Source organism: Fragaria vesca, linkage group LG6, assembly GCF_000184155.1.
Source record: "Fragaria vesca subsp. vesca linkage group LG6, FraVesHawaii_1.0, whole genome shotgun sequence".
NCBI classification, from domain to species: Eukaryota; Viridiplantae; Streptophyta; class Magnoliopsida; order Rosales; family Rosaceae; genus Fragaria; species Fragaria vesca.
The window spans coordinates 31,650,834-31,677,657 of NC_020496.1; the positions used below are offsets into that span (position 1 = coordinate 31,650,834).

Genomic DNA, 26,824 nt, shown 5'->3' on the forward strand with positions numbered 1-26,824 from the left:
CTGCCGAACTTTCAAAATTTGGCCTCATATTACTGAAAAGGAAAACAGGATCTATAATTCTATATAACTGCAGCACGAATGAGTTAAACAAGTGGCAAAATGGTGGAACTAGAGGAGCTTCTTCCTCTCAAAGAACATCTTGAGATGCCATAATTGCAAACCAGCAACAGACAAGCAAACTACAAGGGAAAGGAAGCTAAGCGTCGCCATCTTGGAGTTAGTTGATCGATTAAGTTGTTGCATTTCTTCCTCCCTGAAACCGCCAAGACCAGAAAATGACAGACAAAATGAAAAAAACAAAGAACTAGCAAATACTTCTCAATCTAGGGATATCAAAAGAACTGGTGTCAAATATTTTGAATCATTCATTAAATAAGCAAAAGCTTCTAAAGATGAAAAATGTTGGTGCTGTTCCACTATAATCCTGACAAACCCCGAAGCAGACTACAAAATCTAATCAAGTTTCACTCCATCTCAAGATAACCCTATGTCTTACCTTCCTCGTAAACCAAACAGTACCAATCTGAAAGGAGAGATTTAAATCAAAGAACTAAGATCTATTACCCAAAAACCAATTATGATAGGCAACAAATCAGGTAGTCATAGTGAAGCCAAATGAAGAACCAAATTATAAGCACCAGTCTAATGGCAAAACCAAAAACAAAAGGAAGATTTATAGAAAGAAAAGTTTAATCGAGTACACTATAGGTTTCATTGATTATGTACCTTTCACGAAGATAAAACATCTCATCATGAATGGCCATCACAGTATCAAACAGTTTTTTAAGCTCAAGTTCCATCAGCTAGCACAAGGAATGAAAATAATATCAGCAAAACACATAAAACCATAAATTTCCATCACTAAAGCTAGCACATGATCTGAGTACATTGTGGACTCTGTCTGATTCGCACGCATATTTCAATGTTTGAATTCTAATGCTTTAAGAACTATTACTGTAGCAATAAGACTCCATGTTGCTCACTTGCTTACAATTGCAATTACTTAGTGTGTTTTGTAAATGTATCAGATTTATACAGATGAAAACATTTGTGCTTCACAGTTCACACTCTCGGTCGATGATCAACATTCGTATTCTGTAAAGAACCTAGTTTTCCTTCACATTAAAATTTCGAAGTAAAGGGAAGAACACCAAGAACAAGAATGCAAGCGTATGACAAAATTTTGCTTACTTCAATCTGCCCTTTCTTGGCAACCTTGGACCAGTCCTTGGCAGCAACACCAGTTTTCCAGTCAAAATCAATAATCACCGTGGCCTTTGGCTTGTGATCAATTACCCAAAAGCAAGCCGAATAATCACCAGTCTCCGCCGCAGTGAAGGCAAAATTACCCGAAGCCACAAGATCCCCATGGTGATAATTATTCCCATAAGGTGAGGTCACCTGCAACAAAACACCACATCAAACCTCCAAAACATTCCCAAAGATACAAACTTTACATAACCACTCAACAAACCCAATTCCACATTCATCCACAACACACAACACTATAACCATTTGAATCACTTTCCACATTCATTTCCTGCATTGCCTCAATAAAAATCAAACCTTTATCTCACCAATCTCCCAAAACAAGGTTAAACAGAAAACCCAAATACAAAAGGTCTCAAAACAGAACCCAATTCTCATTTTTATAAGAATGTAGATATAAACACAGACCCAGAAACGCATTGGAGGGTTTGGAAGGTTTACTTTACCCTGACAGTAAGCTTGTGCGAATCAGGAAGAGGAAAGCCCTCATTGGGATTAACAATAGAGTACTTGCCCACAGTCATTGAATTGCTTTTTATTTCGTCTGAGATGCATTTCGTTTGGCCAGATTGAAGCTCGAACCGCATAGAAACCGCCATTGTTGACATTAACCCCAATGTCAAGATTGTACAGATCAATATTTGCGACATTGTGTCAGAAACTCAGGGTTCCAATGAGATGAAACAATGAGGGTCTGATTTGGGGTGAGACAAATGTGGAGAATCGAGGACAGTGTTTGTTGATCGGAGTTTGAGCTTCTCGGTAGAGAGAAAGACTCCAAACGGAGGAGATCTGTTTGTGTTTGTTTAACTGACTGATTTCAAAGCATGTGGTGTCAATTTCCGGGAACAAATGATGTCTTGACATGTCAGCTCATGTATGAGTAATGAGTTTGTTTGATTTTTGTGTTTAGAAAAAGGATGAAATTAGCTTCTACGACATGTTTTGAGTAGCGCTCTTGAACTAACTTGTTAGTTTTATAGCACGAAACTAATTAATTTTTAGACTAATTTTTCGATCTTTAGTTCAGATTTTACGTTTTTATGAATAAATTATCTCTTAAAAGTTTCACGAAATTCATTATTGTTTGTCTTTTTTTTTTTTTTTTCAAGTATGCACCAAACGAGAGCTTAAAATTTTATAGATGTATGCATTTATTTGAGTGAACTAAGAACTCCTACATACTGTATATCAAAGAAAGCGTTGGTCAACAAATTTTCATAGTGATTTCGTAGTAAACACATTCTACATTAGTTTAGAGACACAACTTGTTGTATCCCTCTGTTTATTTCTGTTTAGGAAAAGAAATAACTCAAAGAAGACGTGCTAGAATAGAAATTTTAAGACCCTATTCAAACCGTGTACATGCATTCATAATGCTTATACTCCAGTTGGTTATCGCGTTTGGCCTCCATAAAAAGACAGTTGAACAACTCTAATTATTAGTGTCGAACTGTCCCAGAAAATAGACCTAACCATAAATGGGAATCAGCTCATATCCAGTACATGGTGATGTATCATGTATGATGTATCCATCATCTTCACCTAGCTGATTCATCTGAAATTTCTATTGAACAAAAGTTAAAGCTGTAATCTTTGACAATCTTTTGCATTATATAAATCTTTTTATAGTATTAATGTGGGATTTGGGAAACATAGACCGTGATTTGAGGTACCCAATTCAATATTCACTTGATTTTCTTGCCAACCTCACATTGTTTATCCAACCTTTTTAAGTACATGAACACAACAGAGACAGAAGGAAACAAAGGGTGAATCTTTATACAGAAGCTTCCAATAAGGCATAATTGACAGAGATATAAAGTGTGGTACTCTACGTGGTGTGTGACCAACATTCCATACTGGCACGTCTTTTGCTTTCATCATTTGTTTCTGTCATTATCATTTTGAGCTTTAGCTTCATCTGACTACAGTGGTGATTTTCAGAGTGGAAGAAGATGAAGTTTGGGAAGGAGTTTGTGTCTCAAATGGTGCCGGAATGGCAAGAAGCCTACTTGGACTACAACTCACTCAAGGCTCTCTTGAAAGACCTCTTGCGTTTTGTACAGACCAGAACACCAACATCAATGGCTTCAACTCCAAATGGTTCAGCTTTGAATAGAAGGGTTTCTCTTTACAGGGCCTTTAGTGGGCTGACAAGTCGGCATAGGGAGTCTCCGAGGGCAAAAGAGGATGAGGAGATTCTTGTTAGTGAAGACGGGGAGGATGGGAGGTACCATACATTTGTGACGGTCTCGGATGAGGAAAGAGGGTATGAGGTTAAGTTTTTCAATAGGCTTGATGATGAGTTCAACAAAGTGGTGAGGTTTTACAAGATGAAGGTGAAAGAAGTGGTGGAGGAGGCTGATGAGTTGAGTAGGCAGATGGATACTTTGATTGCTCTGAGGCTCAAGGTTGATAATCCAATGGTGGATTTTGGGGATGGTCCAAATTGTGCTGTTCATCCCATCAATGGTAGAAGAGCAGGTAATACTTTGATGATATGATTTTTCATTGGAATTGGTATGTATTGTGTATTGGATTTTGCTTTCTTGTTTAATTCATAGAGTTTTTAAATGTGGGTTTTGATTGTGAAGGAGGGCAGCATATGGATGTGATTGAGGAAGTAGAGACGTTGGAAAATTTGGAGAGAGGAGAGAATGAACCAAAAACTAGAAAGCAGGAAGCCAATGGAGGTATTAAGGGATTTAAACCTCCTCAACTGGAGATTCTTGAACATGTAAAGATCAATGTCACGCCCAAAACTCCGAGGTCAACTCTGAAAGGCTGCCTCAACAGTGACAAACAAGACTTGTTCAGCAAGAAGGAACTGAGGAAAGCAGAAGAGCAAATGAAACAGGCTTTCAGTGAGTTCTACCAAAAGCTTCGGCTTTTGAAAAGTTACTGGTACTGCTAGAACAAAAACTAGATTTCAGCTCTTTCGTTTTATGCAGTAGGGTGTATGACTAACATTTGCTAAATATGGATGCAACAGTTTCTTGAACCAATTGGCTTTCTCAAAGATCATGAAGAAGCATGACAAGGTTGGCTCATTTTGTTTCCAGTTCATCAATCTGAACCAGATGCCATATGTTCCGAGGCCTATTAGTAATTACTTGCAGTTGTGTTATTGCAGATCACTTCGAGGAATGCATCAAAGGTTCACTTGCACATGATGGAAACCTCTTATCTTGGGACGTGTGATGATGTTAGTTATTCTTCAACCTTTTGTCTACTATCAAGCCAAGAGATATATATGATCCCCGTCTGAAATTTGCATAGTGAACCATTTTTTTTTTTTGCCTTCACAGGTTACTAGGCTTATGGAAAGGGTGGAGACTACCTTCATAAAGCACTTCGCAAACGGAAACCACAGAAAAGGAATGAAGACATTAAGACCAACAGCCCGAAGGGAGAAGCATAGAAGTACATTTTTCTTGGGTAAGAACAGATTGTCCACAGAAGCAAATGTACCAGTCAGTGTCGAATATTTTACAAACCTTTTGAGGTGTCAATGTTGAGGAGGAACTTAAAACTAGATGTTGATGATATTTTTACTGTTCTTGATCTACAGGACTGTTCTCTGGGTGTTCAGTTGCTCTTGTAGTAGCCATTATAGTGCTTATACATGCAAGAGGTCTCCTTGAAAGTGAAGGGCGTGACCTGTACATGGAAAACATATTCCCTCTTTACAGGTTAGAGTTTACTTTGTGTAATAATGGCGGAAGTATAAGCTCACTAGTCAGTTACATATATGGTTGAGTTTGGGTTCAAAGTAAAACTTTTCTGGAACTTTTTTTCCAGCTTGTTTGGATTCATAGTCCTTCATATAGTCGTCTTCTCAGCAAACATATATTACTGGAGGCGATACCGAGTAAATTATTCATTCATCTTCGGCTTCAAAAAAGGCACAGAATTGGGGTACAGACAGTCTTTCCTCATGAGCTCCGGCCTTGCAGTTCTTGCATTGGCTGGTGTTCTCTCGAATTTGGATATGGAGATGGACCCAAGAACAAAAACCTTCGAAGCCTGGACAGAATTAGTCCCTTTGGGCCTAGTCATCGTAAGAATTCAGACAAAAATCATTAACATCAAAACTTGCTTTATGATCATTATTGATTAATATCACATTTGCAGGTTGTGATTGGTATAATTTTATGTCCTTTCAACATAATGTATCGTTCCAGCCGCTTTTTCCTCATCCAAGCTGTAGTACATTGTGTTTGTGCTCCTCTGTACAAGGTATTTGAAGTTAAATTTCTTCAACTTAGACAACTTAGACATAGTAGCCAAATATACTGAAGTGTAGCTACTAAATTTTTTTCTGTTCTTTTTGGTAGGTTACCCTCCCTGATTTTTTCTTGGCAGATCAGCTTACTAGCCAGGTAGTTAGGATTCGAACCTCCTAATAACATAATATACTTCTATTGATGACATTATGTAGTTTTCTCACAACAATCAACTCAATGCCACGTAACATTCAGGTTCAGGCCTTCAGGAGTCTGGAATTCTATGTTTGCTATTATGGTTGGGGGGACTTTTTAAAAAGATCACACAACTGCCTAGACAGCAATGTATACAAAACTTTCTACTTCATTGTAGCAATTATCCCATATTGGATTCGTTCCCTTCAGGTATTCGCTAGTCAAAACTCAAGTTTTATGCAGCAATGACACAATCACAGTCTATTGTTTAGGCTTCTTTGTCTATTGTATGGTTTTACCTGCGTGCATTCCCTTGTTCTAGTGTCTGAGACGCTTGGTGGAGGAGAAAGATGGAATGCAAGGGTTAAATGGGCTGAAATACTTCTCAACAATTGTCGCAGTTGCCATGAGAACAAGTTTTGATATGAAAAAAGGGATGACATGGAAGATCCTAGCTATGACTAGCTCAATTGTTGCAACGCTTGTCAGTACTTACTGGGATATTGTGATAGATTGGGGTCTCCTGCAACGGAATTCTGAAAACCGTTGGCTCAGAGATAAACTCCTTATACCAAACAAAAGTGTTTACTTTGTAGCCATGGTAGGGACTATATTCTCTGAAATTGCTCTACTACCATCATTTCTTTCACTCTTTCCTTCTCATTCGACACTAATTTTTGTGAACTGCAGGTGTTAAATGTTCTACTCAGACTTGCTTGGATGCAATCAGTACTAGGATTTCGGGAAGCACCATACATCCATAGAACAGCCTTGGTTGCAATAGTTGCCTGTTTAGAAATAATTCGCCGTGGCATTTGGAATTTCTTCCGGTATGTTTTACTTCCCCTTCAGCCTTCAGTCTTCAATTATCTCACCAATTTAGGGGGTCAAAGCTAAAACTAAATTACAACTTGAAATAATGCAAAGCATTTGTGTTCTATTATTGAACAGGCTGGAGAATGAGCACTTGAATAATGTTGGGAAGTATCGAGCATTCAAGTCTGTACCCCTACCTTTCAACTATTATCATGATGAAGGCAAGAGCAGATAAACATTTATACCATAGAAGAGAGATGACAGGAGAAAGTAGCAAATTAATACGAGAAAGTACTATAGCAACAGGTAGAGAAATCGGCAGAATGAAAACGAAAATGCCCCACATTGTTTCAACCAGCCTTGATTAGCGTTTCTTTTGCTCTTGGCATGAAAGTTGTAGCCTGTAGATCCATTGCCCTTTCTGGCATCGAATCATTTTGGCCACAGTTCCCGTTTTTTCTGCTTTTGCATGAGCTTTCATTGTATGAAATATTTGTTATAATATCCAGACCAAAATAAATAAAATAGTAATGAAAGGTTTCATGAGTTACATAAGTTACATGAGTTACACAAAGAACATGGATGATTTTGGAGTTATAGTCAAGGCATGAGTTACAGGAAGATTCATGAAGTACCATTTATTGGGAGAGCACTAATGAGAGGTCTAGATGATTCCTTCTTAGCCTATAAAAGGAGAGTCATTTGCTCATTCCAAGCATCTCATCCATCTCAAACCTTCATCTTCCAAGTAGAGAAGAGTGTCCACTCCAAGTTGAGAGTGTAGAGTAGTTGGTAGCAAAACAAGTGTGAGAGAGGGTTTCCTTTAAGTAGTGTTCTTGAAGTTGTGTATCTCGTGTACCCATTATTTCATAGTGAAAGTTCTTGTTATTGCTGCCCAGTGGACGTAGGCACATTGCCGAACCACGTTATATCTGGTGTTCCATTTCCTCTATCTTTTACATCTTTGCATATTTATCCTTTGTGTGGTTTGAGTTGTTACTTCCATTATATTATTTTTCCCAACAATATTAATCCATCCAAAGTCCATGTATTCTAACAAACACCAATTAACAAAGGGGGCATCAATGACCCTCATATTTGTGGCATACCGAAAAGATATATAACTCTAAAATGAAGACGTTTTGATTAACTTGGAAAAGAATAATGTTCTATGGGTTCTAAAATAATAACGTCATATAGACGTTCTATTTCTATAAGAAGTCCGGTATAGTTCGTAAACAATTTCATCTGTGGAAACAAGTTCATAGTCATCTGTAGAATCATCAGGAAGCCGCAACTCTTTAATTCGTTGAAGGCATCTCAACTCTAAATATCCTTCCACCTTAAGATTGTAACAACGACGCAGATCAAGTGACTCAAGACGTGGACAACCATCAAGTATGGCTTGTAATCCCATGTTAGTCACCTCATTTCCAAATATCTGGAGCTTTTGTAAACAATGCATTGTTCCTGCTATAGCAAGTGCATCACCATCATCATGTAATCCCTTGCTACTCTTCTTACTTCCAAAAACCTGATAATGGTGGTGTCGTTGGGCAAGTTTACACCCGTCCCGGACATATGGAATATCATGTCGCTTGTTCAGTTTCAGTGACTTCAAAAGAGGGCAGTGCCTGCCGATGGATTCAAGAGCTTCAGTTGTGTATGCACTGCAAGAAAGTTCAAGTTCCTCTAACAAAGGAAGTTTGGAAGCCACCATTATGTGTTATATTAGGTAACACCAGACGGAGGCGTCTGATTTTCTTCGATCTGCTAGTGATATCCCAGAGGAGGCCATCGGAGCCCAAGTTCTCGAGACTTATATCGACGACATTGCTACGGCCACGATTAACCGCGTAGCGGCAGATCTTTTCCATCTTCTTTGCATTCTTATGCCATGATGTGGAGTTGTTATAAACCCAAATATCGCATATGTTGATGGTGCGCCACATCATTGGGTCCTTGCAGATTCGATGCCAGGTCCTGCATACCTTCTGAGCTGTCTTCAGAATCTCGATCACTTCCAGCCGTGATAATATGGAAACGGTGAGGCTTTCTGGAAGGTCAAGCCAGTTCGGGGGGGGTGGGGGTGGTGGGTGGTCTTTTTTTTGTTTCGGTTCATCGAATACAACTTTGTCTTCTGTTTTTGAGCTAATTAAGTTTGTAAAGGAAACATAATGCAGCATGTACCGTTCTTATAGGCCACAGTGTTTTCCGCCGAAGTATACTTATTGTTAAGGAATAAGAATCCTATTGTGACTGGGATTTCAAAATTTACCTCTCTGCATAAGTTAGCTCTTCTTGATAATAAAAAAAAGTATCTGAAATGAATTGCAAAAGTTTGCTAGGGTTCAGTCTTTTCAAATTGAAGACAAAAGTATCTAAAAATGACAACAAAAAAAACCCCTAAACTGCATAAGTATCTAAAATGAATTGCAAAACTCCGGCTCCTCTAAAGTGAGGAGAGTGAATTTACTTTAATTTCATAAAATCTGAACTTTCTATCTATTCCAAAGGCCGTAACAATTGATATATTATTCTTCCACCAATTTTTTTTTTTTGTCTAAACCACAGTTAACTTGCTGTTAACTCTAGCAAATAACAAAAGTAAGGATTTGGGGGGTTTGCGTTTGCTTTGTCTGTACACTCCCAGCCGCGATAATATCGAAACGGTGATGTCTTCGGGAAGGTCAGTCAAGTTCCGGTAGTTTTGTTCTTGGTTGCCCATTGTGTTTTGGGCTCATGTAACGTTTTTTTAGGGCAAAGGGTGTAGAAGTATCCTAATTGTTTTAGGAATGAGAATCCTGTTGCAACCCGGGTTTTCTATTAGAAAAGTACGACGAACATTGTCTAAAGCTTGTTCATCTTTTTGAAAGAAATCTACATATTTAAAAGCATCTCCAACAGTTTTTACTTAATTTCTTTATTATATTTAGGATTATTTACAATAAAATCAGTATGTCCTTCGAATAAAAAAAACAAATCTTTCTACGAAAAACTTTCTAATTATTGCCAGAGCCTGCCAAACAGATTTCAATGTGTTACGACTCGCAAGAAGTGAAACGAAGAATGTACAAAATCAACCAATACGATGAAAACTATTAAACTGACTGGTTATCCTCGTCATCGGCCTCCTCCTCACTGTGCAAGGTAGCTACAGAGTTTGAAGCAGAGTTCTCGGCTGTGATAGCTCCAGTACTCTCATCATCCTGATTTCGTAAGTGATTTGAAATTGACCATGGATTCCAAGTCGAGCTTGCCTTTTGAAGACCTTGTATGGCTCTCATTGCAGCAATTGTTCCACGGTAAATATCCACATTTGCCTCCTGGTTTGAAGGTGTGTCAGATGCAACAGTTGCCAAACTGTTCAATTGTGGTTTGGAATTGTCTTGCATATTTGGGGTAGATTCAATGACTTCTGCTTCCAATGGGAAGAGAAGCTCAAGATTTGCCTCACATTCACGGACAAGCATCGTGAGAGGTTGTGTTGTAAAGAAAGGCGCACGAAGAGCAAGTTGTGTGAAAGGTAGACGCAACAATTCTCCAGTTCGTTTATCATACTTCTTTAGAATTTTGACTAGCCCTATTAAAGTAGATACAACTGTTTTAGCAATAGCCAACTACTTAAACCTCACCAGATAATAGACTTGGAATAAAAGAGCACAGTAAGACACCATTCCTGTAGTCAAGTTAAATATAGGAGCAGAAAGAAAAAATGTACCTGCAAAATTTAGCGAGCTGTAGTTCTTGAGAAGCACCATCTCTCCATGAATGGTGACAAAGTCCTTACGAATGTCCATCACTTCCTCGCTGAACTCACTCTCTGAAGTAAAAACCCCACCTTTGCTGCTCTTTTCTTTAACCACCTCGATTCTTCCCTTCAGCTCCTGTTATTAATGCAGTATAAAAGACGAAAAAGAAGTAAATATAACATTGCAATATAAATGGCATGCAATGACCAGTAGTTGGCTCATAGCCTCCAAGCAGACCCTTAAAAGATGACACATTTAATATCGTAGGGCTTCAACCAAACGTAATCAGATAATCAAGAAAAGGAAAGAAAAAGGACCACAGGACACAAATACAAACTAATTACTCCCAAAACTCTACTACTGATTCATGAGAAAATCTCTCACTAAATATTCAACCATTTCTAGAACTCTTTTTCTGCTCTATTGCCACTCAACAGTATTCCCCACCCACAACATTTACAGAAACATATTGTTCCGGTGAAACTGTATCTGTCTCACCCCTAATTCCACTCCTAACATTAGTATCAATCACTGAACAGCCCAGAATTAACACATAAATCCGTACCCGTGTCGCTGTCATTTTGCAAGAAACTCACTCCCCCACATGAATATTCATTCTCATTCCTTCAAAATTTGTTACATCAGCAAAAGTTGCATATTTTTCATTCCCTATGTATAATGCATCACTCCAAATCTCATCAAATTTCAACAAAGAGAAAAAGATTCATACTTTATCAATACCCATAACATGCAAATCAAATCTGTCAATCACCCATTTCAATTCAATCTCACAATTCTTAGTTTTCACATGCATCAAAATCAAACCAACAAATTTATTAAAAAAAAAAAAAAAAGTAACAACCTGGAAGCGAATAATGAAGTCCTCCTCTTTATCAACGTAGAAATCGTTGAGCTTCTCAAGCTCGTCGTTGAGAATCCTGACGAACCAATCCTGCAGCTCCCCCAACGGCCGGCTCGGACCGGTCCCACCACCGGCGTCGGCGTCGGAGAGCCGTTGATTGAGATTAAAAGGGTGAGGCAGAGCATCGACGGTGGAGGTGGGCAAGCGTTTGAGGAGCTTCTTGAGAAGCTTGTAGCAGAGGAACTTGTCCCTCCACTCCGGGATTGTCTCCTCCAAGTGGTTCGTGAACTCCTTCCCGAATTTCATTGCCTTCTTCAATTTTCACCAACTGGGTTTTGTGTTGTTTATGTGTGTAAACCAGTGGTGGTAATCATGGTTCGCATTGTTTGATGATGATGTAAAGTTTGAGGGAATCCAAAAAGGGTAGGGTGGAATTTGGCATATTAGGAAGTGGATGGGTGCAATGTGTCGACCTATGTATTTCAGGTGTAGTGTATTTATTGGTTAATTTCGTGTTAATACCAGATACAAGTATGATCGGAACTCTTTATTATTTAAAACGTACGTTATGATTTTGAAAGGATCTAAATGATACTCTCTAACCCCTAAGCTGTTACTTTATAAGGGCTTGAGTCGCTTGACTCTTGATCGTGGCTGACTTCTTGTAACGATCTCTAGTATTTGTACCTAGGTCCGAGTTTAATAAAAATGTTTTTGTTTCTTTTGAAATGAAAAGAATTTGATACGAACCATGAGGCGATTAGGTTTTTTACTTATAAATGTAGAAGCAATTTCGGAAACTTTCTAAAGGATTAGACGCGAACGTGAAGTAACACAAATTCGATGAAACTCAGTAGCAACTTTGTAAGGTAAATGTGCAAGTATAAATACCCTTTGAAGATTTTTACTCTATTAGGAAGTGAGGCAGAGCGCGCCGTATCTGCAAGTGCATTTCTTTTTCTGTTTTTTTTTTTTTTACTAAAAGTTTTAAGTGAGAGCTTGGTTACGCTACATCACCATCTTGAGAGCAAACCTGTAACCTCAATCCTGAATGACTGACAATGGAAACGTGCAACCTCAACCTCAAACCTGCAAGTGCATTTCTTGTGGGAACTAATTTGGCTCTTTTCCCTTTTTGTTGATAAGTACTGGTTTGGCGCATATCTTGATTTTTATGTTTGTCTCAAACCTGCAAGTGCATTTCTTGTGGGTACTAATTTGGCTCTTTTCCCTTTTTGTTGGTAAGTACCATCTTGATTTTTATGTTTGTTTCTGTGGGTGTAAATATTCTATGGACACCAGTAATACACCATCTGATTAAGCCAAATCTTGTTTATGGTGTAATCCAATCAACATTTAGTTTTCAATGACGTATTTGAAAAATTCTGACGCATATTCTCACTACCCAGAATATGAAATGGGTGAGTGAGTCTGCATTCATTTGATTAATCCGTCACAATGACAGCTTGAAATGGAAGAAATGGGAAGTCCATATCAGACACGTAAATTTGGTTCCTCCAGACAAATTGCAGATCGTTTTATTTGATGTTGATTTTCTTCCTAAATTCTCATTCAACTCAAAGCATTAAAACTAAACGAAAGCAGCATAGTGATAATGATATGGAATTGTTAAGAGCAGATTACAAAAGAAATTCGACAGGTTTTGGGTCCTAATGGAATCGATAACGACCGTTTTTGGTGATCAAACATCAATTGAAACACCAAAAGAACAGGTAAAAAAAAATTAAACAGGAATCCGCATCTTAGGTGGCCGGTTTGCTCTATATTTTCTCCAGGGCCTGCAGAATGTCAGCCTTAAGATCATTGAAGTCTTCGATACCGAAGCTGAAACGGACCAGGTTATCCTTGATTCCGTACTTGAGCCTATCTGACTGGCTGAGATCCCTGTTTCAAAAGCATGGTAACAAAAAGCAGTCAGGAAAAGGAGACATTTCTTTTGCTCATTGTTGCAAATACCAACATGGCAAAAATATTTTTCAACCATTTCAGTGTATAAGACTATCATTTAGAGAATTATTGTAAGCAGTAACTTTGGCAACTTAAAGGCAACAAGAATCGGTTATGCAGTGCCAAAGCACCTCCAGGCACCCATACATGCTTTAGAAATGAACTTTCAGTAAAACCTGATCTTAGTCTAATAGATTGTAATCTACCTAACTTATCACACTTGGATGGAGACATTTTAACACACCCTAACCACAACAGAATTTGGCATATAAGAAATTTTGGTCTCTCTTTCAAAAAGACATTAGAAAACTGAATTCATTAGCCACCATAAGATTAAGAAAAAAGGGAATACCAATAAGACATTATGGCTGGCTGATCCACGATGCTCTCACAACCACCAAAGGAGGGGGCAATATATGGTATTTTCAGGGCATCAATGAACTTAATTGTTCTCTTCAAGTCTCCATCAATCTGCAAAGTTAAGTAAGACACTATGTTAACCTAATGACAATAGTACAAGCACACAGAAGATGATGAGTCTGCCGATTAAAATCACCTCAAAACTGACAACACCACCGAAACCAGTCATCTGCCTCTTGGCAAGCTCATGTTCAGGATGACTTGGCAAACCAGGATAATAGACGTGCGCCACCTGGATAGCATCATACATCACATCAGTTTGTAAATCCAAAGTTCTATATACCAAACAGATGTGAGTAACCAAAATCAGAAACTTATGGGAAAAAAAGAATACCTTAGGATGCGCCTCTAAAATTTTGGCCATCCTCAATGCAGTAGAATTCTGTTGCTGTATACGAATATGCAAAGTCTTCATGCCTCGAATGATCAGGTATGCAGCATTCTGTTGGCAGGAAAAACATTCATCAGTTATCATCATGCAATCTCAAGTTTCATGAGGATATTCCATAACAAATAGAGCTCAAAATCCTTACGCAAAAGTGGAAAATCTACAATCATCTATGCTTGACCTATGAGAAACTAAGACCAGTATCCCTCATAATGACCTATGAGAATAATTAGTGTAGATCAAAATGTCACCCACAATACTTCTTGTTGAACATAACTCACCGGGTTAAGAGCACCACCCAAAATATGATGCAATATACGAATTTCGGAAACCAATTTCATTGAACCGCTAATGCAACCAGCAAGGACCTGAAATAGAATACATGCACTTGCTTAATGCCTCATTTAGCAATGATTGACAACCAAAGTATTTGGACTCCCACAAATGACTTGCATTGATATCAACTGCCTTACATCATTGTGGCCAGCAAGATATTTTGTTGCAGAGTGCACAACAAGATCAGCCCCAAGAGCAAGGGCCTTCTGATTCATAGGTGTGGCAAAAGTGCCATCTATACAGACTACTGCCCCTTTGCTATGGCAAAGATCTGAAACCAACTTAATGTCCACACACCTTAGGAAAGGGTTTGTAGGAGATTCTGTGAAGAAAAGAGAAACCTGCACAGAGGTACAATATAATGTAAGGATCCCCATGATCTTCTGAGTCGTACAGAAATTAGAAACCGATCCAAAAAATTTTTGTTACTAACTTTATTCTCATTCAGTGCAGTTTCTAGTGCTCCAACATCAGCAGGGTCAATAATTGTTGCCTGCATATAGGGTAACAAGTATAATCACTAACAAAAGTATGACCAATAATTTGACAAGTAGCAGCAAGTAGCTGCAAGTACCCTATTACTAGAAAATCAGGATAACTCATCATTCCAAAAGTAATAACTGCAAACCATACCGTGATCCCCATTTTGGGAAGGATGGTCTCAATAAATATCCGAGTCTTCCTGTAGCAGTCTGTTGTTGTCACAATATGCCCACCAGCTGGAACCAAAGCCATCAACAAGACCGTGCTAGCACACATTCCGGAAGCTAGCAACAGTGTAGATTCCGCTCCTTCAAGAGCACTGTATCATACAAAAACACAGCTCTGCCTCAATAAACATTCTCCAAAGATGCCAAGCTTACTAAAACCACAAGCAGGCTATGGGATACTAAATGACCAATATACCAACCTAATCTTTTCCTCAAGAACCACGGTAGTTGGGTTTCCATAGCGCCCGTATTCAAAACTCGTCGCGCGCTTCTCCTGCAACAAAGTTAGCATAAATGAGCCAAACGATCGTTGACCACGAACCATCAATCAATCAAACACACACAATGCATTCCTCACTCCAAGCACAGGAGCTATATAAGATTACAAATCGCAACGGATTATGATAATCGGATACCTTGAAATCAAGGAGGTCAGCAGTTTTCTTGAAAAAGTAAGCAGAAGTATTAACCACCGGGGTTGTAATTGCATCAGTCACTATACCGCGACCCAATCTTTCACCTACACAAACACAAACCCAATCGTTGACACGCTAATCATAGCATAATCATTCAGAAATGAATTAAGCCAAAGCAAAAACCAATCGAATTGAAAATAATCAAAGCGATTAACGCATAAACACAAAATTAATTACCGGCATGAATTGCGATGCTCCCATCGGAGCTTAAAAACGAGGCGTCCTTCAAATCAGGCAAGCCTCCTAACTGTACACCGTTCCCAAACACGGCGTACTCCGCATCCACGGCCGCCAGGTCATCCTCGGTCCCGATCTGGGCCGGGACGACCAGATCGGCGGCGGTGGCGGCGGCATCGACGGCACTAGCCGCCGGCACCGCCGAAAGGTCGGAGTCTTTGTTGGACCACGAAGCCGCGACGATCTGCGCGACGCCGATGTTGCTGCAGTTGCGGCGGGCCTTGGTGCTGAGCTGGCGGACGAAGTTGGGAGGGAAGCGGAGAATGAGTGACGATAGGCCGTGAAACGGCGCCGGAGAGTCGACGCGGCCTGCGGCGAAGCCGGGGCGGGGATTGACGGCGGCGCGGGTGGCGAGGTCGGGGTGGTGGCGGCAGCAGTAGGTGGAGGAGGAGGAGGAGGAGGTGAAAACCCTAGGACACGTGTACACGCCCATGGTGGTGAGAGTGAGGAAGATTGATGAGGGATCGAGAGCAGGGTTTTAGCTGGAGCGAGAGTTTCTAATTTTTCGGGAAAGTGGTTAGGGGGGTTTGAGTTGGTCTACCATCCAGGGGATTTAATACCCGCCTTTTTCTATTTTTCGTAATCGATTTCAGTGTTTATTCTTCTCTTTTTTTAAGGTGTAACAAACAACAAAGAAGATGGATGCTAGCTTGGTCCAGTTGGATTCGTGCCGACGTGGATCCACTCTGGCAACATAAAAGAACCAAAATTATTCTTTTGAATGATTATTGAATTCATTTAGAAATAAATAGAGCTCTTTTAATGAGGACCTTTAAGTTAAAGACTTTTCGAGTTATCCCACATTTCGATCTTATATCCACATCTTGATCTTTCAGTTTATAGGTATTTATGAGTAGATCATTTCTCTAAATTTTCAGGTATATTGAAAATTGTTAAGGCATTCATAAGTGTGATTTATCAATTATGAACTTGAACGGTTCATATTTGACATATTTGGTTTGTCAATTAATTTGATCTAGTTTGTTATCTTAACGAATATCAATTTGGCTGAAAATTTGTAGAAATGATCTACTCATATAAACCTAATAACTAAACGGATGAGATGTCAAAATGTGATCGAAAAATAGGTCTTTTAAACCATAAACTGAAAAATCTTCAACTAGTCAACTTAAGAGTCCTCACTAGAAAAGCTCCCTATAAATAAATACCTTTAGAATGATAATTTTTCTAAAGATGAATTACATATGAGGAGGTGAGAACGACGATGCGAGGCTGAACGAAGATTGGGCATGCATGGTCTGATGGTTTTTGGTGTCATCCTAGAAGAAGGCGTCAATGCTGTTTTCAGGATTTAATAGAGTCACATGTGTTGTCAGACACGAGTTAGCTTTTGATGTACTGGAGAGTCACGTATGATCTCGTCAGGTCCTAAGTAACAAACACGGCCTACGTACGTGTTGGACCGTGATTTTGTTTTTCCTCTTTACATGCTTTTAATCTTGATATTAAGTTTCATCTTCGACTAATATTACTACTAATTGTGCCGCAAGATTTAACAAATCATCTTCATAATAAAAAAATGTTTCACGTTCCTCTTTGGTTTATTTTTATCTTTTTTTTATATTTTTCATCCACCTAAATGTTAAATTTCAAATGTTTACTCCATCAAGCCCAATGAGAATTAAAACTTGAGCTCACCGTTTCTCCACAGTATATAAATCAAACACAAGAATTAAAGTTCTTTGTGTTCTAAATTGCAGGGTATGTTGGGAATTGATTTTCAGATATCCAAAAATGTTGTCGATAAAAGGAAAACAAAAACAAAACAAAAAAACTATTGTAGGGTATTGGTTATGACTTATGAAATAACCAAGGAATTAAGGTTGGACTCGAAAAGAAAAGGGTCACCGCTTTGCAGCAAGTTGGTAGGAGGCCATATGGGAGTGGCGGCTTAGTGACAAATCAACATGGAATAGGCCTTCTTGTCAGATTTTCCTATTGATTTTGTGTGACGAATGATGACGACCGCGAAACAGTGTTTCGGTTTTATTCTATTCAAATTCAATAATCAAAACCCTGCAATTTGATTAAGTTCTTGATTACTTCATTACCCTGCAACATATCCCGTTCTAATTTGGCAATCTAGCTATGTCCTTCCACAACGGCACGGAACATATGTAAATTTTGGTTTCCTTTAGAAAGAAGAAAAAAAAAATATGAAGGCAATGTTCAAAATAATCGTGACTCATGTTTATACCTGTAAACTATGATTTACGTCACTTATTTGTATATATGATATTGTAAGTCGTAGTGGTAATGGATCATCTTTGATGATATATACTTATAAATTACGTCATTTATTTGTATATAACATTATAAGTCGTAGTGGTAACAATCATCTTTAATAATATATATATATATATGATCATCAATTAAAAATATATGTTTTTTTAAATATATAGGGTATTGGCATGTTATAAACCAATATTAGTCGTTTTGTCTTGATCTTTGTCGCATATAATCCTAACCAAAAGAGGTGTCCATTTCTTTTATATAAGAATTAAACAAGTTTACGTGACAACTCGAGAAGGCAGATACATGTGTGTATGTTACTTTTGTATACAAAATGCAAGAAAATTTTGGCACTTGAGAGAGTCCGCCATTTATAGGTGGACAAGGGAATCTAATCATGTCGTGACCAATGATAGGTCGGTTTGTCTCTTTTGGCCTATAGTCTATAGATGGTTTATTTATCAAAACTTCGATTTTGTTAGTGGTGATCTTGGATATATGATAATGGTGGTGCCCTATGAAATTGAATAAGGATTATGATTGTTAATCATGGGACTTTTTTTCTTATTGATTTAATGTATGATGATTTTTTTTTTTAGAATTCATTAATAATCAAAGAAATGACAGCACATTAAAATGAACAGTTGTGATGCCTATATCACAACACACATTTCTACCAAAATTTACAGTTAAAGGTCCGTCATTAAAAACAACATCTATGAGCCAAGCTCAACCCCTAACAAGCTACCCAAACCTGAAAGTATCGGTACAATCTTGTCATTAACAATAAACCGAGTCAATCAACATTCTTCAACACCGTGTGTAGACGTATAAAATTTAATGAGAATAATAATCATTAGATTATTTATACGACGCATAGTCCTGACAAATTGCATACGTGGCTCATGAGTCGGGAAAGTTGAAAAGTTTTCAGAAATGACATGTGGCGACATGTGAATGGTCGGTCGACAACAAAAATCATCAATCCTGACTAAAAAAACAAATATTAAATGTCAATCGATAATCAAATTTCAATCAAATTAAATTGATTATCGAAAATGAAGTCGAACATTTAATCAAATTGGCAAAATACCTTATCGGTCATAATCGAATCAATCAATAAATACAGATTGATTTAATTATGTTAATAATTATAATTAAATCAATCAATCAAGACTGATTGATTTAATTATACTGTTAAGTAAATACAATTAAAACGGTGTATTCAAAACATTCCATAAACGGAGAAACGTCGACACTATAAATACCTCATCTCATATCAAGAAGAGAACTTATGGACAAGAGAGAAAAATTACTCCCGAGAGCTCAGAAGTCTCCCAAAACCGTTGAAGAATCATCAAGCTACCAAATAGCCGATTCTTCATCAACCTCAAGCCTAGAAGTTGTCAAATCCTGAAAAGTCACCAAGCTGCCAAATAGCCGACATCTTCACGACCTTCAAGACGAAGAACAAATCACCACGTGGAAGCGCTCGTGGCCAAATCCGATCAACATCAAGCCTCCACGGCCCTTGATCAACCCTCGTCTTCAAGTCTTCAACAAATCAAAACTTCTATCGAGTTCTTCAACAAGCTCGTGGAAAATCAACAAGCACTGAACACACTTGCCAATTCATCCGCCATCAAAGCTGAAGAACATTCACCACGTGACACCGCTTGTGGCCTAAGTCGGATCAAGAACAAGCCTCTACGGCCCTTGGTCAATCAACTTCTACAAATCGTCAACACGATAAGAAGTCCAAACTAAAACCATTCGGTTCAAGATCAAATGCTCATCACCCTTGAATCAAATCGACGTCAGAGATTGAATCAGAATAAATTCTTGTAAAAAATAACCACATAGATTGTAACCCATAAATTCATCTATACAAATATTTGATTTTGTACATGTGTCTTTCTGTCATTCATTACAAGAATTTTTGTGTTTACACCGTGTCCAACAACCACCAAACCACATGCAAAGGCAATTCACTCTTATGTTGACAACCAGAGAACATCGAAATGAAAACCCATAATCCCCAGGAATGACGCCACGAAGGTAGCACACCAACCAAACCAAAACACCTAAACCCTCGACTACAAAAAATGAGGACTTATAAACCTAACCAAAAACAACTACAAAAAAAAACCTAACCAGATAACCAAAAAACAAAAACCAACGCAGGCTAGACCCAACATGCAGGCCCAGTTCTAATATGGAATCCTATGGATAGAGAGAAAGCTGCCCACACAAAAATCACGGCCGAAGATTGTCGTGCCCCACTTCGTTAAGAGTTGAAGGTGCCGCCACCATCTAATCGACGTCGGCTACCTCGTCGCCACAACGAAACCATCATCGATCAACCACCACCCCCGTGCCGCCTCATCTTGTCATCGACCCGTCAGCCACGACTGAGCAGCCGACATTCCAACCTGCCCTACATAAATTGTCGGCCAAGCAAACTTGAACCACCAATCTCCAGTAACACCACCGATCGTTAACTCTCCCTCCAACACCACCGATCCTCTACCACAAAACCACATACATGCTAGCACATCCCAACCGACAACGAAGAAGCAAAGCAACCATGGCAAAAACCACCGAACGTCCCACCGTGGAGAAACAACGAGCACCATATGATACATGGCAAAACACCGCCACGATCTGGCCACTGACCACCTATTCCACACGTGCATTGCAGTCAATTTCCAGTAAACCAACTTCCTCACTGGCTCCGCTGGTAGAGGAGAGGGAACACGTAGTTCCGACCACCGAGTAGAAACCCAAAAGGCCCGTCCGACAACACCCAATGCTCGTCGATGAGGCTTGAAGCCACGATCGACGGAGAGGCGCCACCAGACAAGCTGCACACAACCCTCTATGTTTTCCAAACCCTAAAACTCTCAACATGTTTTCGCGGAGTTGGTGTATGATGAATAAGGCCGTTTAGAAAACGTTATTTGCCCGATGTCGATGTTGGCCATTATCACCTCAATGGGATCGTATTGAACTTTAATATGTCTCCTAATCAATCAAGGTACAAGTTGATCCTCAAATGCACAAATCATATTTTTTAGCTTAGAAGGTTTGAATGAGGAGACAAGCTTATGTATATCCTACTTTTATTTTACATGTATTTGAACAAAAATTACAATGTTATGAATCAAATTACAACATTGAGAACAAATTTACTAAATTTATTTACTCTATTTACATAAAGTTAAACAAAATTACAACTATGAGAACAATTTGTTCAAAAAGTTATAAAATGGTTGTACATTTTGTAATTACAATTATTAGAACAATATTACGAACAATATAATTCACCATTACCACTTTGACTACAAATATGTTGTCACATTTGTAAATGTAGGTATCACATACGGGTAAGTACCATAGAATTTCCCTTGAATGAGGCGTTGGAATCTCAAACTTTTGGGGAATAATCGTTTGTTCTAGATTTCTATGATGACATTTTAGTCTTCTCATATCTTACATGAAGAAAATATAGTTTCTTGTGCTTTATCAAATTATGCTTAATCTTTTTATGGAATTGTGTGATGAGATTCGCCTCCTTTATTTATCATTTTGCACTACATGATTGATTGTTTGGGTTTCCCACGGTTTCATTTTCATAACTTAGCTAGAATTTTATTATGCTTGACTTTTGAAGTGTAATGTTTTGGTTTTGTGTCCCACTTCTTTGTACATTCTTTCCCTTTATGCAGTGATTCCCTTATATTCTATCTCGTTCATTACCTTAAACAAAATATTGAGGCTGCCATGACATATTGGTTGAGTTATGAACATCTATGAGATGACCAAAATAGTTTCGCTAGAAGAAATGTACTAAAACCACCAAACAAGGAGTGTATATTCAGCACACGATACATATATGAGTTGTCAAGATTAGATGACATAATACATATACACGGTGGGTTTTGGAAGTGATATGGGCTGACTCACTAAGGAAAAAGAAAAAATTGGGCTGTCGTCGTCAGTCCACCCATGTTTTTATGGGCTGGAAGAACCAAGAGCCCACCTCTATATGAAATGCCCTAATTTAGAAACCTCTGTATATATACAGCTCTAGGGTCTCTCTGAGCCCCAAGCGCTCTCTACAGCAGCCGAAACATCAAGGGCGTTAGAAATCTCAAACTTCCTCATCAATGAATTTGGCTCATGGAGATTTCAAGGTATGGAAATGGGTTCTCGTTTCTAGCTCATTCAGTCGTTTCGTTTCAGTTAGCCGATTCAACTTGCCCCATTGCTTTTTGTTTGATCTAATTGTTACACCTCTGTTTGGGTTTACGCATGAAGAATTTACAAATAGGGTGTCTGCAAGTCAGTCAGAACACTGGAATATACATTTTTAGACACTCCTGGGCAGAAAGAGGAGGAAGAACCCTCGCTGCTGCAGGAATATCATTTCTCTCTCACTGCAAATTTGGAGGTCTGTGTGGTTATAATTGTTTACTCTAGTCTAGTTAATCTGTGAACAAACAAAAATAAGGTTGGACTATTGCGCTATTACCTAGGCTCCATGACTTATGGAATTATTGGTTGCCTCTTATCAATGTGCAAAAAGAGATGTTGGGAGCCGCTTTGCAGTTTAAATTTCCAGTGTTATGCTGCCAGTAAGACCCTCACATTTTAATTCCATTCATTACTATACTTGAAGAGAAAAGGGAACCTAGTTCGGTTTACCTTTATCATTGATAGGTCTAGTTCCAGAGCTCTGGCTCGGATGTGAAAGAGCTCACTGATTTTGTGAAATGCATCATATTTGATATTGTATTGCAACAGACCAAGGCTCCATGACCATCAAACTATTGGTTGCCTGGTCTGAATTGCAGAAATGGATATTGGGTTGCACTTTGCAGCTTAAACTTCTAATGTATCTGCTGCCATATATCCCCACACATGTTTCAGTAATTACTTATGAAGTCATGTTAATGTCACTAGAACAAGATACAGAATTTGCTTGAGTTTATCACTTTAGAGAGGCCTGGGACTGTATTACTTTGTAAATTAGCTGTCCTTTGCAATCTAACTCAATATAGTGTGAAGGGTCATCACTGCTGCGGCTAGAATTAGGTCTTGTTATTGCTCTTTTACCTAGGCTCTATGACAATAAAATGATTGGTTGCCTTATTTCAATGAGCAGAAATAAATGTTGGGATCCGCTTTGCAGCTTAAACTTCTAGTGATTTGCTGCCAGTAATGCCCTTACATGGTCCAATAGTCTTTGTTTGATCAGTTTGAAAACTCCATTTTGCTAGTGATTTTGACCTTAAACATTGAATTGATACTCATAGACCTGGTTGTATGCTGGGTTTTGTATTTTTGAAGAGAAAAAGTACTGGATTTGTTTGGGTTTGCATGTTCCATGTTATGGTCGGGGTTCAGTTTCAGGCTAGTTTGAGGATTGTCCATGAATTGGTGGACTACATACCTTTATCATGGTTGCAACGACTATGCTGAATTGATGACTTTGTATGTTATAATTTATCAATATAAAAACAGGTCACATGGTCTGTATTAAATGTGTTTTTATTTGAATCACAGGAACTTCCCTCACCGGAATGTATGAGTTCCTCATTGGAACGGGAGAAAAACATCCAGGCAGTCAGCTGTTAAGGAAAGCTCATCGTTATTGTTTTGGCCGAGCAACTTTCATACTAAAATGACGAAGCAACTATTGCATTCAACAAGCTAATACCTCTTCATACTATGAAGAAATCATTCAATCAACAAAAGAATTGTCTTACAAGGAGCTCTATTGCATCTAGGAAAAAGGAGCTTTTTTTCTCCCTGTGAAGAAATCATATCGATCAACAAGAGATGTAAGGATCTGTAGCATTTGGAAAGCTTGATCAAGGCTCTTGAGTGTGGATGGAGTTCTGTAGAAAGTCTGTGTTAAACTCTAATGGAATAAAGATCAAAGCACTAGTTATATAAACTCTTACTGTTCGACGAAGTAGTAACTGTAAGGGGCTGTACTTGCTACTTTGAATCTGTTGTGTAGTAGCCCAAAAATGCAGCAAGCTGAGCGCTTGGGTATATTTTCAAATTTGTGGTCTTCAACATCCATTTGCATTGCAGTGTGCATCTAATTTTCAACTTGAAAGAGGATGTGTTAGCTTTCCCCTGCTCCAATCTTACCTTCACAAAAGACCACTGTCTTGACTAATGATAATAGTTAGTTATGAACACTTTCCAGAATGCAGTCGCTGCCTGCTTCATTTGGAACTCTATTTATGAGGCAGGTAATGCTGGACCCTTCTCCCTTCTTACCCAAAATTCGCTACCCGGTATCATTCTACCATGAGGATGAATCAGCTCAACTCTATGATCAGTAGTATAACAATTATTGGTTTCACTCAATTCTTGTACCATTTATTTCGTCCTGGAAATCAGTTATTCAAGTACTGCAGTGAGGCTTCTATGGCATCATCATCACCATTTAACAAGGTCCAGATATTTCATGGTCATGGAAAACCCTACTTACTACGTCGAACTTGGAAGGCAAAGAAAGGGTACTGGTACAAAGTGAAGATAGAGTTGCAGCATCAGTTTATACAGTTGATGCTAAACCACGAATCGATCCCACCCTGGACAACAATGGCGACAGGTGCTCTCTTCGTCGTTCATATTTATTATGTTCTGGTGTGTAGTTGCAGTCGAGGCGATTAAAGACCCATGTGAAGGTGAAGTAGCTAGTGCCATTATACCTCTGAAATAAATGAGTTCATGTGCAGTTTTTATATGCACCAAGCATGAAGAAGAAAACAAAGAGAAACAGAAAAACGAAGACTGTAATAGCTAAGTTATGATATAGAAGAAGATCTGTCTCTGACATCTAAGTTGTGGAGGATATTCAATCACACCATTGCTCCAACTCCCACAGCTAGCTTAATTTCAAGTTGCAAACACCAGACTGGCTTTGATCTTCACCATACTCCGATCTCAGTCAATGAGAGACAGAGAGAGTGACTCTTAGTTTCTTATTTTCTTCATGTGTGTACACATCATCTTTGAAATGACCCGAATATATAATAAAAAGTTGATGCATAAGATGCATTAACCTAATGCTATATGAGATTGATAGACGACCTAATGCTATATGAGATTGATAGACGTTTTTCTGTAACATATGTGAGATATACATACACACCCGTTACTGGAATATATATATATTTTTGTGGAACATGAACAAAAAATTTGCTCCACGTATGTGGTGGTTTTACATGGGTGATTTTACAAATGTAAAATCCACCGACAAAAGAGCAAGAGAAGACCAGGGAAATTTGTAAATGTTAAATCTTAAATGCAGGTAGTTTGAGTCCTCCTATGTTGGTGAAATTGCTTTGAAAAAAATAAAAGTGTAATGCATGGCAATTAAAGTTTGCCAACCTCTCGCATATTCTTTGCACTGCTTACTCGATCTTGAATCAACCTCAAAGTTTCCTTTGGACAAATTTAGCTACGTACGTACATTGCTATTGTTGGTGAGTTTGCTTTCTAACCGGGACTCCGATTACGCTTCTTCGTGACAAGCTTTCTCAAAATTAGGAACAAAGTATCCATCAGAACCTGCTCGAATATTCTTTCAAAACCCTGAAACCTAGATGTGACTAGTACTTTGTTTAGTGAAGCACTCAAGCCTAAGAAATACGACACAGTTATGTTGTATTGTCACATTCATGAAGCTTTATTTTCTTTAATTGAGAGCAAAAAAATAAGATGTTGGAATAGATCTCTGATTAGATAGAGAGGGACATCCATTCAATCAAAGGATCATCTTGCTTTGATTACTAAACCCCAAAATAGTAGCATACACGTTGAAGACGTATCAATCATCTACTTCCATTAGCTAATTTCCATTTTCTTTTCTCATCAGATTAGTAATAAGCAGACCAAAGATCAGTACCAAAACGGGGGTCCATATATAAATTTGCGATTTGTTTGTCACACACACACACACTAAATTGCTATTGTAGGAGGTGAAATGGACCAGTTTTTTGTTGGACCATTGTTGATATATGCGTGCCATCATGACGATTTAATCTGTTCAATATGACATTTATTTTCAAGGACAAAGCTAGGATCATCGATCTACGGTGTGCACTATTAGGCAACAGAAGCTAAATATGGGCATGAGGAATTGAGGATGGCCACGGCTTTGAGGAGCCTTCATGATACTAGACCGTAATATATTCAAAGGAGCCTTCATGATACTAGACCGTAATATATTCAAATTGTAACCGAGTTTGTTCAATCTAAAGTTTACTCCTTCCCATTGATTAATAATTTTGGTTTCTATCTTATTGCTTTGAGTGAAAAATATTTGGTTTTTTACACATCAACATTTTCTCCACTTTACGAATCGAAGAATTGTCCGATATATCAATTATTCAGCATTAATTGGATTTGCAATAGAAGGCTAAATTAAGCTACAATAGATGCAAGGTTACGAGGATCCAAATAAAAAAATTTGTTAAGGAGCTTTGGAAAGAGAGGGGTGCGTCTGGCTTGTCCGGCGGCGCCACCGCATCTGCGTGGGCTTCTCGCCTCGTTGGTGTAGGGTCGGTGAGGCCGGACGGGCTGTTTTGGTATTGTGGAGGTGGCAGGGCCTTCCGGTCGGTTTTGTGACGGAGGATACGAACTGCGGCTTCACTCTGCAGGGAGGGGCTGTTGTATCTCAGGGAAGACGGTGTCCAGGGTCTGGCTGCGGCATGGCGTGGGATCCCCGGAGTCTTGAACTGATGTCTTGTTGCGAGGTTATGGGTGGCGGTATCTTCAGGTTTAACCAGATCGACGACGAGTCTGCGTTCTCACAGATCGGCATCGATTTTGTCTCTACGACTAAACTATGGCTTCGCAGCAGGACTCGGTGGTGGTCAGAATGCA

General features: G+C 38.7%; 5 protein-coding genes and 1 non-coding gene across 7 annotated transcripts; 2 read left to right on the forward strand and 4 right to left on the reverse strand.

Annotated features, from left to right (window-relative positions):
- Position 1: 1 nt before the first annotated feature.
- On the reverse strand, positions 2–2,154 carry LOC101309853 (transmembrane emp24 domain-containing protein p24delta9-like). The gene is made up of 4 exons (XM_004304233.1): positions 1,716–2,154; positions 1,192–1,401; positions 727–803; positions 2–253 (listed from the first exon to the last, which is right to left on the reverse strand). The coding sequence occupies exons 1-4, from the start codon at positions 1,917–1,919 to the stop codon at positions 109–111; spliced, it is 636 nt and encodes a 211-aa protein (XP_004304281.1). The 5' UTR covers positions 1,920–2,154; the 3' UTR covers positions 2–108.
- Positions 2,155–3,227: 1,073 nt separating this feature from the next.
- Positions 3,228–7,058, forward strand: LOC101310141 (phosphate transporter PHO1 homolog 9-like). Its single transcript, XM_004304234.1, has 13 exons — positions 3,228–3,756; positions 3,867–4,176; positions 4,265–4,313; positions 4,406–4,477; positions 4,581–4,710; positions 4,844–4,964; positions 5,074–5,332; positions 5,407–5,511; positions 5,610–5,654; positions 5,754–5,903; positions 6,016–6,294; positions 6,384–6,523; positions 6,645–7,058. Exons 1-13 carry the CDS (start codon positions 3,228–3,230, stop codon positions 6,742–6,744), a joined length of 2,289 nt encoding a protein of 762 aa, XP_004304282.1. The 3' UTR covers positions 6,745–7,058.
- Positions 7,059–7,701: 643 nt separating this feature from the next.
- Positions 7,702–8,229, reverse strand: LOC101293223 (putative F-box/LRR-repeat protein 23-like). The gene has a single exon (XM_004306082.1). It carries the CDS (start codon positions 8,227–8,229, stop codon positions 7,702–7,704), a length of 528 nt encoding a protein of 175 aa, XP_004306130.1.
- A 1,190-nt stretch (positions 8,230–9,419) lies between these two features.
- LOC101310434 (SPX domain-containing protein 4-like) lies at positions 9,420–11,708 on the reverse strand. The gene is made up of 3 exons (XM_004304235.1): positions 11,124–11,708; positions 10,231–10,396; positions 9,420–10,092 (listed from the first exon to the last, which is right to left on the reverse strand). Exons 1-3 carry the CDS (start codon positions 11,427–11,429, stop codon positions 9,611–9,613), a joined length of 954 nt encoding a protein of 317 aa, XP_004304283.1. The 5' UTR covers positions 11,430–11,708; the 3' UTR covers positions 9,420–9,610.
- Positions 11,709–12,715: 1,007 nt separating this feature from the next.
- On the reverse strand, positions 12,716–16,189 carry LOC101310722 (cystathionine gamma-synthase, chloroplastic-like). Its single transcript, XM_004304236.1, has 11 exons — positions 15,599–16,189; positions 15,362–15,465; positions 15,146–15,219; positions 14,869–15,037; positions 14,669–14,728; positions 14,373–14,576; positions 14,181–14,267; positions 13,846–13,953; positions 13,648–13,743; positions 13,444–13,562; positions 12,716–13,028 (listed from the first exon to the last, which is right to left on the reverse strand). Exons 1-11 carry the CDS (start codon positions 16,089–16,091, stop codon positions 12,905–12,907), a joined length of 1,638 nt encoding a protein of 545 aa, XP_004304284.1. The 5' UTR covers positions 16,092–16,189; the 3' UTR covers positions 12,716–12,904.
- Positions 16,190–21,986: 5,797 nt separating this feature from the next.
- LOC101311015 lies at positions 21,987–24,710 on the forward strand. 2 transcript variants are annotated; one of them, XR_185048.1, is made up of 3 exons: positions 21,987–22,107; positions 22,232–22,364; positions 23,480–24,710. It is a non-coding gene; the product is annotated as an uncharacterized LOC101311015 (transcript). The 2 variants fall into 2 exon arrangements; XR_185049.1 differs by lacking the exon at positions 22,232–22,364 and having other exon boundaries at positions 22,021–22,107.
- Positions 24,711–26,824: the final 2,114 nt, after the last annotated feature.

Bases quoted from the DNA above. Each gene is read 5' to 3' on its own strand.
- LOC101309853 (XM_004304233.1), bottom strand. From the start codon at position 1,919: ATGTCGCAAATATTGATCTGTACAATCTTGACATTGGGGTTAATGTCA. The intron at 804-1,191 runs GTAAGCAAAATT...TCCTTGTGCTAG, and splicing joins CCAAGAAAGGGCAGATTGAA to CTGATGGAACTTGAGCTTAA. The intron at 254-726 runs GTACATAATCAA...TGGCGGTTTCAG, and splicing joins ATGTTTTATCTTCGTGAAAG to GGAGGAAGAAATGCAACAAC.
- LOC101310141 (XM_004304234.1), top strand. From the start codon at position 3,228: ATGAAGTTTGGGAAGGAGTTTGTGTCTCAAATGGTGCCGGAATGGCAA. The intron at 4,177-4,264 runs GTACTGCTAGAA...TGGATGCAACAG, and splicing joins CGGCTTTTGAAAAGTTACTG to TTTCTTGAACCAATTGGCTT. The intron at 4,314-4,405 runs GTTGGCTCATTT...GTGTTATTGCAG, and splicing joins TCATGAAGAAGCATGACAAG to ATCACTTCGAGGAATGCATC.
- LOC101293223 (XM_004306082.1), bottom strand. From the start codon at position 8,229: ATGGTGGCTTCCAAACTTCCTTTGTTAGAGGAACTTGAACTTTCTTGC.
- LOC101310434 (XM_004304235.1), bottom strand. From the start codon at position 11,429: ATGAAATTCGGGAAGGAGTTCACGAACCACTTGGAGGAGACAATCCCG. The intron at 10,397-11,123 runs GTTGTTACTTTT...CATTAATAACAG, and splicing joins ACTTCATTATTCGCTTCCAG to GAGCTGAAGGGAAGAATCGA. The intron at 10,093-10,230 runs GTACATTTTTTC...CTACTTTAATAG, and splicing joins CAGCTCGCTAAATTTTGCAG to GGCTAGTCAAAATTCTAAAG.
- LOC101310722 (XM_004304236.1), bottom strand. From the start codon at position 16,091: ATGGGCGTGTACACGTGTCCTAGGGTTTTCACCTCCTCCTCCTCCTCC. The intron at 13,744-13,845 runs GTATTCTTTTTT...GATGCTATCCAG, and splicing joins TTTTAGAGGCGCATCCTAAG to GTGGCGCACGTCTATTATCC. The intron at 13,563-13,647 runs GTGATTTTAATC...TTAACTTTGCAG, and splicing joins GTGGTGTTGTCAGTTTTGAG to ATTGATGGAGACTTGAAGAG.